Source organism: Erithacus rubecula (assembly GCF_903797595.1).
Source record: "Erithacus rubecula genome assembly, chromosome: 9".
Taxonomy (NCBI): domain Eukaryota; kingdom Metazoa; phylum Chordata; class Aves; order Passeriformes; family Muscicapidae; genus Erithacus; species Erithacus rubecula.
This window is the reverse complement of record NC_136660.1, coordinates 18461605-18478544: the sequence shown is the minus strand read 5'-3', so window position 1 is coordinate 18478544 and position 16940 is coordinate 18461605. Positions and strand designations below refer to the sequence as shown.

Genomic DNA, 16940 nt, shown 5'->3' with positions numbered 1-16940 from the left:
TTCAGTATGGTCATCCTCACAGCAAATAAAGACATATGCAGGTAGATAAAATAAAACAGGGGCGAAAAGCAATGTGTGCACTTACTCTGAACAGCACTTAGAGTAGCTGCTGGCTTTAGGACCCGTTCTACTGGCGGTGAGTGTCCAGCACAGCCAGAGGTGCCGCTCCTCTCCTTTTTCTCCAGCAGCGCCGCAGATAAGGAGCTGTTCTCTGGCACAGAAATACAAGACAGCATACTTCCATCTATCTGCTCAGACATAACCACACTCTCTTTGATTCTCTGATCTCGAGCTAGTTCTTGCTTCTTAAGCTGATCCTCAAAGAATTGAAACTGTTCCGATTCCAGCTGCTGCTGCCGCATGTGCGCGATTCGTTTCTTCTCTGCCTCTATTAGCTTTTGGTGCTCTAATTTCTTCAGAAATTCAGTTTTACATTTGTTCTGAAACATACACAACATAGTGACATTCTCAGAACACCAAAAATGCTACAAAAAGTGGAAGGAAAGGAGCAATCCAACAGTTCAATAAAACCATAAAATCCTGTCATTAAAAACTAACTCTTTTGGAACCTGGTTACTGAACTGGAAAATACAACTGTATCCCCAAAGGTAGGATGGAATACATAGCATTGATGGAGGGAACAAAAAGGATGTTTCTCAGATGATTTTTCCAAGACAAGTTTTTAAGCCATAGATCCTGTTTTCAGTGACTTCAATCTCAATTCAAATTGGAGCACATTTGGAGCTAAGGAATCTTTTCCACAAATTCACATAAGTATCAATTTTATTTTCTTTATAAGATAGGATCAGAACATACCAAAAACCTATTTGGATCTTTGTAGAAAGTTACTAAGTAAATATGACAGTACATGTATTTCCTAGCACACATTTGCATTACTTATTTTTAAATGGCCAGCTGATTCTAAAGAAGAAGTGAAAAGTCATTCCTAAGCAGCTCAGGAAATTATTAGGTTCTTGAAAAACTGGCATTTTACTACTTAATTTTTAAGTTCTATATGACAGGAAAATATTAACGTCAACATTTAGTAATCATATAAAACTTACTTTGTGTTGCATGTATTCTTGATATTCTAAGTTATATTTTTTTAAAAGATCTCTTTTGAGTTCATCTGTCCGTGGAAATGCAACCTCCTTCAATTTCTTTGAGGTAGGATAGGAGAAAAAAAAAAAGGTAAGTTTACTTTTAACCTTTTAAAAGAACCACCTGGAAAACAAACTCGGCTGCAATACAGATTTTTAAAAAATACAAAATAGAAAAACAATCTACTGTACTCACAGGAAAAAAAGAAAAAGAGGAAATACACACTAAATTATCAGCTTATGAAACTTCTATAGTACATTGGTTTCAATAAAGATATATTGATTTAAGTTAGTGAAAGGTGTGACATGGCTACTTCTTATCTCAAGGAAAGATTAGTCCTTTTACTAGGAGCCTCTTATCTCTGTCTTGTTTAATAGGTGTGTGATGACTAATGTTTTTGTTCTAGGTGTAATTCATAAAAAAATGCTAAAGCCAACTTAAGAGTTTCAGGTAGGATCATTGCATTTTTCTCTGAAACTTTCCAGTTAGAAATATGTCTGAACATGCTAATTCCCAAGTGGGGGGGAAAAAAAGTTTTTTTAAAGAGGTAGTTATACATGTAGCTTTATGTCCCAGACCTGACAAAACAACATTTCTTATAAAACAAACCCAATACCCAATGTTTTCTACTCATGTGAAGGTTACTACAAAATAATTCAGAGGCTGTAGGCAAGGGAGGGAAAGAAACCATGTGCTTAAACTTACTTAGTGCCATAGGGGAAAGAAATGCTAGATGCCCTTTCTCAGAGGGATATGGACCACAATCAGAACTTTGGCATGAAGTGTTTTGGTTTTGAGGTTTTGAGTAAAACATTCAGTTTAACGGTAAAGAAAGCAAGTAAATACGGGGGCATGGAGCAAGAGACACTCATGCACCTACTAGCAATTCTCACTGGGCAATTCCAGCTGCTTCAAGTTCAGTTTAAGGCCATACTTAAAATTTATTTAGCATTTACTCCATAGAGGGGGGAAAAAAGGTGATACTTTTTGTATAGAAGTGCAGGGAAAAAATCTGATAAAAACAAAGTAAATACATATTTGGTTATAAATAAAGAAAAAAAATACATTTTACTTATTTAGCAGAGTAAGCAAATACCACACAGGCATCAGTAATGGCACACATTTCTCATTCTGTTTGCAATAGTCACTTTGGATCATTGTCCATTCACATAATTGGGACCAGAATCAAACTAAGTACTGTTAACATGAGCATTTTTAATATGTAAACTTTCAGAAATAAATGTACACCTGAGCTCCCAACAATCTACCAGCTTACTCAGACACCATTCTCATTCACATCTTAGATTAATAATTTAATTTCCAAAACAAAACATGCATGAGTGGTGGAGAAAAGTATCAGAAATTGAAGTTGTAATGGCTGCTATGGGTGCTCTGGGGAAAAAGAAGCTATGGCCTGTATGTGCTGGGAAAACAAAGAGGTTCTGAGCAAAATATTTCATAAGACCAGGAAACCATAACCCTACCTTAATAATGTCTTGTTTTTCTGGTACTGCACACTGGTGATAGTCTCGGTGACTGGGCAGCTTTTCTACAAACAACCTAGAAAATTAAACATGCATGTGTTTGCCTTAGTGGTCAGAGGAATATCCATTATAGCTTTCATGTTGGCAGAAAAATCAGTTTCACATAACTGTTAAACACTGAATTCCAGATGACTTGGACCAGGGTTCTACACACATGTTTAAACTAATACATTATAGTATGGACCTGTATGGGACACACAGGATAAGGACACGAGATTATTTTCCACATCTGATATATCTTGGTTTCCATTAGTGCTGGGTTAGGTTAAAGAAAGGCTAACTAGCAGCCAGCATCTAAAAATACCCCTCCACCCTAGTCAGTGTTAATAAATCCTATTTCTACTCTCTTTATCTGTTCTTAGCCAAAATGCTGACTCTTCAATGGAAGAGAAGAATGTAGCACTGACTATCATTAAAGCAGGTATTTTTACCAGACCATGCTGCACAGCTAACTGCAGAATTATTAACCTACCCAATAGATAAATTATGGCAGCACTCAGCTGCAAAGAGTTTGCAAAGCACAGCTGCTTTCACTCTTTCAGTAATTTGCACAATATTCACCTCTAGACCCTTGTTTTATAAAGACAGATACATCTAAAAAACAGGTGGACTAAGAAAGGTTTGGTTTAGTTTTCAGAGTATGAGGAAAATAAGGAGGGAGGAAGGATGTCTCCTTTATAAAAGTTTTAAAAAATGCACATTAAAAAAAAATCAAAACCTTTCAGAAGTAATAAAACAAACCAATCAATCCTACAGCAAAACTAGCTAGGTTAAAAGTTCAAATCTGCCAGTGATATATTTTTCAGCTGTCTATTTTGAGAGTTGTAATGAAAGCTGGCCAGATTTTTTTTTTTTTTGGTGGTGAGGAGAATAATCATACAACGAACATAAATTATAGATTTTGCATTTATTCCTTTAAGAAACAATAAATGATACTTTATCATTTTGGGGAAAAAAGGAAGCAAGAAAACATTTTTCTCACGCTTTGTAAGTGTTATGCAGTACTTAAGATCAGCAGATGCTCATAGGACATAACTGCTAAAGGCTCAGAAATTTTATTTTGAAGTAAAAATTATATTTAAGTAATGTGCTGACATATAAGGAATAATCTGGGGGTAGCAGTGCCCATGGTTAGGTTAATTCATGCCTTGTAGTTCACACGTGGATAGGACAACCTTATGAAAAGGTGAGAGGAAGTTTTAACAAAGCCCATGCTCGGTGTAAAAGATCTCCGGAGAACAAAGCTGCAAGAGCACATTCAACATGCTTCCCCTTATCTGAATGTCTTCTCAGTGCAGCTGTCCATTTCATTCCCTCAGAATGCCAGGCTGTAATGGCTACCAGTGTTCCTTACGTTATGAACTTGTTGTAAAACACGAAAGCATTCTCCAGGTTTCCCTCCTCCAGGTACACCGCCGCCATCCGCTCCATCTCCACCCCAGACCTGAAGTAGCGCCGTGGGGTGATGTCCTCGTTGATGGTGATGTTGCTGCCAAGCTTGCTTAAGGCACGTACTCTCTCCTCTGGGCTCACAGAGATGTCTGTGTGGTCAGGGATAGCCACCAGCTTTCTCTGAAAAGGAGCAGTCTGATTAGCAAAGAGAATATTCCGTTTCGCTTTCAGTAAGTGAAGGTAAAGCTCAAGGGAAATCTTCAGCTAGGTTTTTTTCTGAAAATAGGTATTGGCTTCTCCACCTCTAGCCACAGGTGAAACATTCCAATGTATTTCTCAAATTGTGATCAAAAAGAAAAGTGATCTTATTCCCTCCAAAAACAACAAAAAATGATAAAATTAGGAAAATACCTATAGGAAAAAAAATTTAAGTAAATTGCTGTAGAAATTGCCAAGGGCAATATAAAGTATGTCCTCTTTAAAAGCCCCCACACATGAATTCTACAAGGCTCTTTCTTAAGTTACTGAAATAATTTGATGGATGTCCTGAATACTCAGACTCTTATTACATGATGCATAGCATTTGAGTGCTAGAAATAGTTCAGGACACAAAGAGCAATAAGCTCCTCTAGTGAGTCAACAGTTCATTTCAAATCTTCATTTCAGTTTTAAATGAGGCAGTTAAAGACTAAGAAATTAGAACTAATTACTGAAGAAGAACCATAGATGCTTATTATGGTCATTACCTTCCTGTTAAATAATAAATAAATAAATAAATAGTTTCTGCAAGTTGTTTCCTCTTTCTTTGATGAATTTTTTTGCTCTTTCTATTCAAAATGCTGATTTCAGCTTCTTAAAAACCTGGTTGCTGAGACCCTATAAATCACACATACAGTAATATAATAAATTCCATCAAAACCACGAGGCAGAACATGGGAGAAATGTGGCAGAATACAGGAAGAGGCTCATGGAGCTGAGAGCCACCACTGCTAAACAGCTCTCTTGAAATTTTTTCCTGGTGGAAAGAGAAGTTGCTCAGCCACTGAAGCATTTCTTTGTAATACATACCAGTGAGCTGACAGTGAATGGCTGCTCCATGCTGTTGTCAGCCTGCAAAGCAAGGAGATTGCTCTTTTCCTCCAAAGTCTCCATCTGACTGAAAAGGGCAGTATCAACCCTGAGCTCAAGATTTGCCACCAGATGTCTCAGGGCTTAATAGCCCAAGGGAAACTGGAATTTAGATATGTTGATTGTGGTCATGTGCTGGAAAAAATAAGTTGTTCAGATTAGAAATATATTCAAATGTCAAATAACTTTGCATGCCAGAACTCACTCATTACTTAGCTGGTACAGTGCTTCCACATTTCATAATAATTTAAAACTTAGCAGGTGTCTAGAATTTAAATTGGGAATGCATAAGGGCTTACAGTGCAGTTGTGAACTAGTTGACCTGTATTGAGGTAATTTCTGCAGATTTGAACATAATAAATTATTTTTACTTTTTTTTATAACAACTTAACCTTCCCTTCCCAAACTTTCAAGTATTAGATGAAAAACACAAAAAGTTTGAGGACTAATCACAGAACCTGTGCTTCCTTGAGCATATGCTTTGATAAACAGATTTATAAAAAGTATGAATCTGGTATCTTTATTTCCTGCTAGGCCTATAATGAGAAATAAAACTTTACACACACATTTGTTACAGTAATATAAAGCAGAAGAATTACTTCAAACACCATGTGTCCCACCTGCACATCTTGCTGATTTCAACACTCTAAATACAATGAAATCTGATGAGTCAACTGATAAAAATTCCTCCTTGCACAGCTTTGAACAAGTTAAGACAAAAATGTAGATATTGTGGTCATAAGAAAAAAAAAAACAAAAGGAAACTAAACTGAAACCAGAAAACCCAGCTCTGAAAGAGGAATGAAATAGTTAAATTACACAGGAAATGTGAAAATAAAGTTTCTAATGTATTTTTTCACTTTTCTGTGCTCAATCTAAACAGATTAGATCCTGCATGTTCAAGGCTCTTTACGTTTTGCATTTTAAATATGCTTATGCTTTTGTAAAAGCATAGAGTGCGTTCAGCAAAGATATTTTATCAGCACACCTCTCTCCAGAGGCCAGAGGACTCTGGGTTAAAGAAAATAACCCTAATGTGTTTTCAGATGGCTGTATCTCTCAAGTATTGATTTTTGAGTCTGTGTCTTCCTCATTATTCTTCCAAAAAGCCATACTGTCTATTAGATCAGTCCTTAATTGTAAATGTTAGTGCAATTCAATTTCAATAATTTTTGCCAATTAAGGTATTCAAATTGATTGCACAATTTGTAACAAAAAAAAAAAAAAAAAGAGCAAGGTTTATACATCTGAGGAAACAACCCTAGTTGTGGTTGCAGTGCTAATAAAAACAGTTCTCTAAACAATTTATTTTATGTACATGGAGCTCTGGTGTAAATGATCAGCTTGGCAGGAGACTATTCATTGCCTATTCACAAACTGTAGAAAGGCCCCATGGGACAACAATAATGAAATATTTTTGCTTTGGCCTACTCCAAGAAACATTCTGCTTCAGGGCTTGTTCCACCTGAAACTCTTTTTCACTGTAGATGTGGAAGGCTGTGAAAGCAGAGAGCTAAAAGCTTGGCCAGTGCAGAATCTGACAGACTTCTGGCCCTGCAGCCCAGATTCTTAGCAGGAATAAAACCTTCAATGAGACACTCTGCATTCATATGCTTTGTGGAACTCAGGAACAAAAACCAAACCCCAAACCAATCAACCAACCAAACAAAGAACCTAAAAAGCATATATTTTACAAATATTTATGCATTCACTTATCCATCACTTGTGAATTTTTTATTTTATTTCCCCTAGAAGCATCTGGGACAGCTAAAATACTTGAATGGAAGAATGGGTTTGGTCTAAAGTATGCATTCAGGTATAACAAGCTGCAAAATGTTCTAGTCACTCACGTATACTAAAAAAAGTTGTTCAAAAGTAAAGGTGGAGAAATGTATTTTTCTCTAATCTCTTATTTAATTCAGTAGCTTCTGGCAAGAAAGCTTTTCTGTAGCAGTTTCTCATTCTGCTTTTCAAGCTTTCTCTCTTAACAGTCCTTCTGCAAAGCCTTGAGAGGAAATGGACATTTAGGACAAAGCTCATGAGATGATTCCCACTGAAGACATGGAATATGGACCAAATGCTTCTTTCAGTTGCTACCACTCCTTGGAGACTTTCCCATCTGGCTGATAGGCAGGTGCAAAAAAGTTAATGCAGCAATTGGAAAACACAAAAGCCACTAATTAGGGGTTTGGTTTGGCTTTTTTGGCCAGTACTCCCAAAGAGATCTTTATTAAAGAAGCCTATGGTATTCTCCAGTCAAAATCTTTTTGGAAATGCCACAGGAAGCATCATGGAACTCTTTACATTCAAATATTTCTCAACTTGACTGGCTCTAAGACTATTAAAGTTATAAACATAACTCAGTGAGCTTTTTACCTAAAGAAGCATTAGTTACAATATTTTTTTAAAGTGCAATACCAGGCATTTTAAAGAGTAGACATCTGGTAACAGCAGAAACTCACACTTCCTCAAAATTGTGTCAGAATCTGGAAAGGATGAAGAAGGTCTGCAAAAACCTTAAGACATGTCACAGTGAAAGAGCTTAGCAGAAGAATGCCTGCAAATAAAAGGAGAAATTGACTTTTTAAATTTAGTTTCAGGAACACACTAAAAGTGAGACACTGTAAATGAAAAAGAAATACTAAGATGAGTTTGTATCCCTTTTACAAAAATGTCTTATAAGACTCAAATATACTCACTATTACAGGTGGCAGTGTAACTTAAGAAAAAAGAAATTCTATAAAGAATGTGGGCTGACTTATGACTGCACTCCCATATATTATCCTTAACATGTGGACATGCTGGCAGAACAATGAATAATTAAAATGCATAGAGTTAAGCTTTACTAAAAACACCACCAGAGGCAGGTTCCAGCTGCCTGGAATGCCTCTGTGCATAATGTTCCTCGTGGCACAGCTTCACAGTCACCTTCAACTGGTCCAAGGGCACAGCACTGCCAAGGGGCTCCCCTCACCCTCACCATCCTTCCTTTCCTCTCACTTTGCTGCCTCCACTGACTTCAAGGCATGTTGTAGCTGATCCAAATTAAAATTAAATGGGCTTTTACTTCCTTCTCAAAATCAAAATGCAAAGGAGCAGGCAGAACCACGAAGCCAGCAAAGCAGAGATTTGTCACTTTCTGAGGCAGTGCTGTCCTAGATTGATAGGAGCTGGCTTTGAAAGGGCACACTAAGAGCTTGTATAGTGCCCACAAAAATTGCCCAGTTCTGGCAAGTGACTCTTGTCAAGTGACTTGTTTTCTGAAAATAAACTTATATTTCACTTTACAAGAGTAAATATAAATTCAAATACCAAATCTTCCTCTATAGCTGAAACCAATTATTCTCAAATATACTAAGACCTTATGCTAATACAGGGAACTATACTCCAACCTCACCCACAGGGGATAAATACTGATGCTAGCTTGGAGCTGTCTTAGTCTATTTGACTTCCAAAGTGCTCAAAATTCTAAGAGTAAAGATGCATTCTTTTACTTTACTATTTCAGGTATTCCAGTTAACTTAGATGGACTTAGGTAATGTTTGTTTGAGGAGAAATGCAAGGACATTTAGCATTCAAATTAGTTTTTTTCTAATTATGAGTTTTCTGATAGTCGTTACCAGAACATCATAATCTAACATCTATTCAATGATTAAGAAGCTTTTCTTGATTTCATTGGGAATAGCCCTTCTCACCAAATCCCATTTCCTCCTCAACAAGCATTTGCTTTCCTATATGACCCATATTATTTTGTATGTATTAATCCTTGAAAAATCCAGATTTGTTAAATCAAAGCACTTCAGTCACAGGATATAGAGCAAACTGAGAAAATCAGCATAAAAATGGCATTGAAAGTTATTCTTTCTGTTCAGGCTAACAAGCATGGTACCAGGTACCAGGGAAATGAAAAGCAGAGAGAGCAATTTGAAGTACACGCCAAGAGTAGTACATGAAGATAGTATAAGCATATCAAATACTTCAGTACTAGGCTCTGAAGCACTGAGTTTCAGCTCCTGTCATCCTTCTCTTTAGGTCTTCAGAAGAGGCTTTAAAATGTTGAATGAGCTTTTTTGGATTTTTAAACAAGTAACAGAGTAACTTCAACAAATATTAGTTAAACATATAATTTTCACTTTGTAACAGTAGTTACTTTGAAACATTAGTTTCCTCTTTGTAACACGTTTTTAAATTTCAAGGGAATTAGTCATAACCCTGACTTCACTGCAGTCAGCAACATCTATCAATATTTTGACTACTGGTCTTATGGAAAAAATCTTCATTAAGGAGATCACTGGCAAAATTTTCCAAAGCACTTTCTTCATTCAAAGGTTAGGTTAAAAATTATCTGGATATTCTTAACTGTGGATTATTCCAGAAATACTCATCCTTTTGTTTGATATTTTTGTGGAAAGTAAAGCCTCGATGAGGTTCCCACTAAAATCATTCACCTCACTCCATTGGGATCAGGATTCTTAAAGCATATCTAGAAATATTTGCTTATATAGAAGCCAAAATGTGGCATAGTTCTACTTTTTGAAACTGCTCTTGAGAGAACTGTTCTTCAGCCATCCCATGGCAAGATGTGGTTTGTATAAATTTCCTGAAGTAGTTCCCTGTCAGCCTCCTTTAGGCCTGAGAAAGACCAACTGGTGTTTGATTTTAATACTGACACATTATTACACCAATGAGAAAGTTTAGGCACCTTAGTGAAACACAGGTGTAAAGATGAAAATCCCAGGAATCTCTCCTTTCATTCTGGCCTCTCAGAAGGTAACGAGCCGGGCTGGGGCCAGGCTGGGCCAGGGAGATGAGGGGAGGCCCCTGGGCAATCCTGGCTGCTTCCCCCTCCACCCAGCATGGCAGAAACGCTCTCTAACACCCCAGGAGCAGCTCTGGGCAGGGCTCATCTCCCCACAGTGCCTGTGTGACCTGGGGAGAGGCATGGCCCCAGCCTGGCAGGGCTGGAACCCCGCTATCCCGGACCAGCCCCCAACATGGACTGAAATACTCCACCCCAACTGCTCCAGCCATTGCCCAGGCAAGACATTAACACTCTCACTGACCAGGATGAGACTTGCAGACACTTTGTTCTCTCCTAAGTGAAATAAAAGGACCGAGATGAAGATACACACAGCAACAGCATGAAAACATCTGGAAAAACATGAAACATGAAAGGGATTGATGGAGATGCCTCACTCTTGGACTGAAATTTCTCTTTTTTAAGTTGTGGAGAAGAGACTCTTGTTTCCCAATAACTCATAGAAATGCATTATGGGGTGGATGAAATGTTCTAGCTGTGGATATGAGCAGAGGTATTTCTGCTAAAGTAAGCAGATGTAATGGCTGTGATCCTATGAGACATTTGAATAGAGAGCAGATGAAGATCCCTGCTGCCCCTCAGGGAAGAGAAGAAGAAAGACCCCTGTTTTCAAAGATGAAGACAGCTTTTGTTTGAATTGTTACAATCTTTAAAGTGTGCCCCATAAGTTGACATGGTCCTCAATAAAGTTTGTGGGAAGACTGTTAGGTGAGGAAGGATTTTAACACAGTAATCAGATTTCCATTTTCCCAAGCAGCTGATTCACTGTGACATTGAGGGCCATGAGAAAACTGTTTCTTGTGTAAAATTCTCCATAGACTGAAGAGAAATCTCTTCTCCCAAGTAAATTGGTGCAAGACTATTTTAAGAGATGGTAAACTGATGGAATTTTTTCTGTACATTGTCAGTGTGAAAGGAAAGAAAAGAAGTTGTGGGGTAGGAGACAGCAGGAAATAAGTAAATAATTCCAGGGGATGTACTGGAGTCAGCACTAGACCCATGGCAATAATTGGTGAAATTTCATAATTTCAAATTGGCAAACAAAAACCACTAAACAATAAAAAAATAATATTAATATTTAACTAATATTTTATAATATTAATATTACTTAATATCGTTAACAAAAAATAATATTAATATTTTATTTATTTTTTTTCACGGAAAGTTAACATTATCATACTTCATGATACTATACTAGGAAGTGTGATGATTACAGAATCCTAGAATAAAGATGCATCTCAAACCGTAAGGAGGTCAGTCATTAAAATAGCCCAATTAGTAAGTGCAAATAACACCTTTCAATTACCCATAATGGAACTTATTGTCTCAGCAAACTTTAAATAGGTCATACCAGTGATTGCCAGATGAAGGTAAAGAACCATTTCATGCCAGTAAGTTACCCATGAAGCAGATACTTAAAATTCTGTACTTGGAAGTGGATATTCAAGTTAATTTGGTGAGAAACAGGTTAGAAATACAGGCACCTGCCTCATCCAGCTTTTTTTGAAATGCCAGGCCATATATTGGCACTGCACACAATCGTTTAGATACACACACTTAGGTTTGCTATGTGCTAAATACCAGCCTAAATAGCAAACTGCTTTCTGTTGGTTCTCTCCAAAAAAACCAGAATGTTCATCTGTCAACATGCTTTTTGTAACAAGCATTCATCATCACAGCAAGTGATTCAGCTGGTATAGTAAGTAGTCTCTTCTGGAAAAAAAAAACCCAACAAAACACTGAATGTCATGGCAAGATCATTCTCTTGTGCAGAGGAAATACCCAATCAACAAAACTTAACAGAATGGCTTCCAATGAAAGGAATCACTGCGAGGAGCCAGTTCCTGAAAATCCTGTACCTTTCAATAGAGAAGTTACTCCTTACAAAGCTCAGCTCTAGAAAAGCCCATCTCAGTAACAGTTCATAGTTTGACACTGTTCCTTAGCTCCACAGTTCCATTTAAACACTAGTTCCAAGATCTCCTCCCAAGCTCCACAACCCTCCAGAAACAGCTTCTGAGCTATATAATCATATTCTAGAAGGGGCAGGAACATTTCCTCTTTCTCACTGGTGAAGGACCAGTGCCTCCCACATCCCAGCACACTGCCAAGAGGCCTCTCTGCAAATCATGTCAGTGGCAGATAGACAGACACTCCTTCACTTCTTGGGTGATGAGAGGGAGAAACTGTGGGCAGGGAAGATCCTCCATGCACAGATCTGCCAAACCCAAGCCTTGCTTATATGCTTAGGCCACTCAGTGCTGTACCTTGCATCACAAAGCTGAGCTTTATTTTATTTAAAAAAAAATCGAATGAGTGACACAAGGGTCTGTTTTCCCACATCAAATAAATGTTTTAATTAATTATCTGAAGACTGTTATAGTTGTTCTGCAAATATTTGGACTACTGCAATTAGTCAGCATAGTTACTTGAATATCACTGACTACCTGTTTTCTAAGGACAGCATTCCTCTTGGCACAGATACAAACATTACTGCATCAAGAAGCTAGGTTAATAAAATTAGATTGCTAGTGGGTCTGCTAAGCCTCTGATAAACCACTACAATATGCAGATAAAGTCCAACATGGCACATGCAAGAACCTGACTTTTGCTCCCTATAGAGTATATGAATGCAGAATCTACAGGCTTCTCTCTCCTATTGCTTCAAAGCACAGAGGAGAGCTCTGACTGCCAACTGTTTTCTCATTCATTTTTATGCAGGCTGTTTGGAAACTAGCATCTAGTATGGTTGTGCTACTATAACATAACCCTATGCATTTGAGCTGTACACATAGATGACTGCTCACTACCAGACCCATTATTATGCTCTGTCTACAAAGATTTTAGTGACTTTTAACAGAATGTCCTGAAAAATGGACTAGAAATAATGAATATTTAATATTCATTTATGTGCATCTGTGAACTGACAGTTCTTTCTCTTGTGTTAAAACAAAACACAGTCCCTCCTTTCTTCAGTGACACCACTCAGTTTCAGAAAAAAAAAATATTTTTAACATAATGGATAAATATGAACTATGGCAGAATGTCTTGGATTACAAGGAAAAGCTTTCTTAGGCAGTCAGTGAAATATACTTATGCAACACAGAACAGCATCTTTCCAGTGACCCACTAAAGGATGTTCTAGACATGGTGTAGAAAAACAGTGACACTTCCTTCCTTTGGGAAATCCACAACAATCCCCCAAGAAAATTGCAGCAGAACACAGTAATGCAGAAGAGGACAGAAGTACAAGAAAGCCGTTTTTATACAATTTGTTCTTTGATGATTCAATCAAAATACTGAAAAAAAAAGGAGATACTTGCAATCCATTACATCAGTGATAAAACTAACTTCCACCATGAAGACAAGGAGCTGTGTTGCTAGGGGAAACAAATGAGGTTAAAATCAGCACAGAGGCCTGCAACTTCATAGACCTCTGAGAAACAAAGCAAGCCTGAATCCTTGCAAAGCCTTAGGTTTCACAGATGTTTTCTGTCTGCATCCCTATTTCTCTCAGGGGCAAGGCTAGAGGGGTTAAGAATCTTCTGGTTATTCCTATAAAATGCAATGGCTTTTTTCTGCAAAATATATCCTACCAAATTTTAGAATTCTTTCAGACTCCATAGTATAAGGACACTTGTTAATTGAGCAACTGGTTGCTACAATCAATTTCTGTTTCTATCTGATGACAAATTCTTATGCTGTCTTACTTTCTATTCCTCAAAATATAGGGGACAAAATAAAAGAGAGCCAAATTTATTTGACATTTCTGACATAGAAATTCATAGTTAATTTGAAGACTATTAAAGTTTCTAAAAAGAATCAAGCTTGTTTTTTGGCCTTGAATCTAGAAAAAAATAATTTGAGGCCTTGGTTCACAGGATTCTGTTTTCTACACAAATGGTTAAATAAGGAAAGGTCAGGTAAGAAATTAGATTACCTACAGGATGAAGTGTGAACAATCAGTACAAATCACTACCATTTAATCTGGCATGTTTCTGTAGTACAATGTTTATATTAAAATAACACAGTTAGTTAATTTCATAAGGAAATCTTTGACTTCCTCCCCTATTCTAGATGATTCAGGATGTAATACACTATGAGCAAAAAAAAACCCAGGAAAAACAAGAGGAATGCCTGACTCTATGAGAAGAATTTCATGAGGTTAAGACTGCTTGTTCTACTTTGATGGTTACAATATTTAATTTCTCTTACTTAAGTTTCTAAGATTGACAGTGGTAAGCACATGTTTTATAGCAACACTGCTGTAACACAGTCAGCTCACAGGCTGCTTGACAGTCAGCTGAATTATCCAGAATATCAAAGCTGAGCACAATCATTTCTGGTTAACATTTTGTACCCTTGCAGGCTAACAGGTCATTCATCCCAGTGAAGCTATGCATAGTCTACCTTTGAGCTTTTCAAATTATTTGTTTTTCCCCCCAGGATGAGCCCAGTGATCTTTGCAGCCTATACGAGCTCCTTTTAATATCATCATAGGACAATAGATGTCTCTGAAGTCTTTTTGACAGTGGTTCAGAGATGCTAAAAGAGGAAGATACTTCCTACACTGATTATGTGGAGAGCCCACAGCTTCCATAGCGCGATTGCATGTGTGGTGTGCTGAGCTGTGACTCACCCAGAGCTGCCAGTAGGAAGTGGTAGGCAATGGGTTGTGTCTGAGGAGCTGCCTGACTCACAGCACTACTGAGAGGCACCAGCAGCCAGGCAAGATGGAAAAGGCTGGGTTTTTATCACAGGAATTTCTTTGCAACAACAGTACTAAGCCACTGCACATGGATTGGTCAGGAGCTGCAGAAGAAAGATAATTTTCTTTCATGGAATGATACTTCTATCTATAATGGAAAGCATGACTGGAAAATATGTTTCCCAGCATGACAATCTAAGTGTTCTAATTTTATTAAAATAGTATAGATGAGGACTTCCTTTGCATGGCAGCAAACTAATTTTCAGAACACAAATCGAAAGTGTAACCTTTGGTGCAGAAATGAAATTTCAAGAGTATGACAAAACCAGAAAAAGCCATTATTCATGCATGCCCAGAAAACAGAGACCAAGTATTTAGTTTTAAACAATATTTGTTCAGTGCCTTCATGCACAAGTCACCTTGCCATTCCCTCAGCAGCTGAAGATTTTACAACATCCTTCACCTTGAGCTATACTCTTCCTGATCTTGGTGATTAACTTCCAGGAAATGCCTTAAGGCCTAACCTTGAGCATGCTTCATGCACATAAAGAAAACCACATTCTGTCTGCAGAGCAGTATCAAGCAATACAAATGACTGCAGGATTTATCAAGACAATTTTTAAACATAATGCTACAAAATACCCCCCTGCATTTACAGCCATTTAAAATACTGTACACACACATACACAAATACTCCCAACTATGAAATTGTCACCTACACATTATACAGAGTTTGGGATGAGTGCTTCCTGCATTCCTACAGTGTCCTGTGATCTATGAAACTGCAGACTTGTCAACTCTGGCCTTTGGTTTAGTTATCCAAACACTAGGCACTTAGACATGCAATATACCAGCTTAATGCATTTAGTACATGAGAAAACTCATTTGCTTCAGAGTATATTGCCTGAGCAATACCCACAACAAGAAACCTGGGCTCCATTCTCCGGGAATATTCAACAAAGTTCTGGGTCTATATCTTATTTGCTTGGACTTGGATGTCAATATATGCTAACTACAGTTTTGGATAGTAATCCACTTTAGCCTGCAACGAGGAGAAAGCCCATTCTGTGAAGACAGAACTTTCTCAGAGCTGGTCTTCACCTGGGGAATGAATGTCCTGGGAAGTACATTCTCTCCAAGATCTTATAATCTCACTACTTCCCATTCTCAGTAGAAGGTGGGGGTTTTCCTGCCCATGACTTCTCAGAGCATTCAGAACCACGTGCATATTAAAGACAAATAATTCCAGACCAAGAGGAATTCCCCCAGAAGAGACTTTTTGGCATCCTTCTGAAACAGAACAACGCGTGTAAGAGCGAGTTACATTCCTCAGTGTGCTCCAGAAGGACACCTGAGATCCTACAGAGGTCAAAAGGAGGCAGGTACAAAACCAAGCACATGGACATAAAAAGCTCATCAGAGAGTTACAGATACTCAGCGAACACAATTTCTACTGCTTTCGATTCTTTCACTTTCTCTTCCGATGATGCTCTTTCGCATATACATGGCAGTCATTTAAAAGCAGGATACTGTTATCAGTGTGATTTGCCTCTGGCACACGGTGACATTCCGGACTCCCCGCCACACTGCCGCGGCTCTCAGCGTACCGCAGCGGAGTCAGCAGGTCGGGCGGGCCGGGATCGCTGCCGCCGCGCCCCGCACGGCCCCGCACAGCCCGGCACATCCCCGCACCGCCCCGCACAGCCCGGCACAGCCCGGCACATCCCCGCACAGCCCGGCACAGCCCGGCACAGCCCCGCACAGCCCGGCACAGCCCGGCACATCCCCGCACAGCCCCGCAGCCGCTCCCGCCCGCGGGCCCGCCCTGCTCGGAGGAGGGCTGTTCCCGAGAGGCCTCCGCGCCTGCCGCACCTGACACCGGGGCGAGCACGGGATGCTGGCCGGGCCGAGGGGCGGATGGAGCCGGTCCGGCCCCCGGAAGGGGTCGCAGCCCCTTGTGGCTCTGCCCGCAGCGGGATGGAGGCGGGAGGCAGCGCCTCGCCCCGCGCTCCCGCAGCGGGAAGGCGATGCTGCTTACCGGGTCTGGCATCCGTGCGAGCGGCGCCTGCCGCGGACAAAGCGCGGGCGGGGGGAGGCAGGAGGCAGCGCCGCCCGGGCCTCCTCCTGCTGCTCTTTCTCTTCCTCCTCCCGTCTCGCCCGGGCTCGCCCCGCCGGGACGCGGAGCCCCGGGCGGGCAGGTGGCGGCGGGCAGCGAGCGCCCTGCGCCGCCGCAGCCGGGCCGTGTCAC

General features: G+C 39.4%; 1 protein-coding gene across 2 annotated transcripts in view; it reads right to left on the bottom strand.

Annotated features, from left to right (window-relative positions):
• Positions 1 to 16940, bottom strand: part of STAMBPL1 (STAM binding protein like 1) — a 23408-nt gene extending 6468 nt beyond the window's left edge. For both annotated transcript variants that reach the window (XM_079312880.1, XM_079312881.1), the window contains exons 1-6: positions 16731 to 16940; positions 5106 to 5300; positions 4000 to 4217; positions 2586 to 2661; positions 1065 to 1160; positions 86 to 440 (exon numbers count right to left, since the gene is read on the bottom strand). In XM_079312880.1, the coding sequence (XP_079169006.1) occupies positions 86 to 440; positions 1065 to 1160; positions 2586 to 2661; positions 4000 to 4217; positions 5106 to 5189 (829 nt within the window). In that variant the 5' untranslated portion in view covers positions 5190 to 5300; positions 16731 to 16940. The remainder of the gene's footprint in view (positions 1 to 85; positions 441 to 1064; positions 1161 to 2585; positions 2662 to 3999; positions 4218 to 5105; positions 5301 to 16730) is intronic.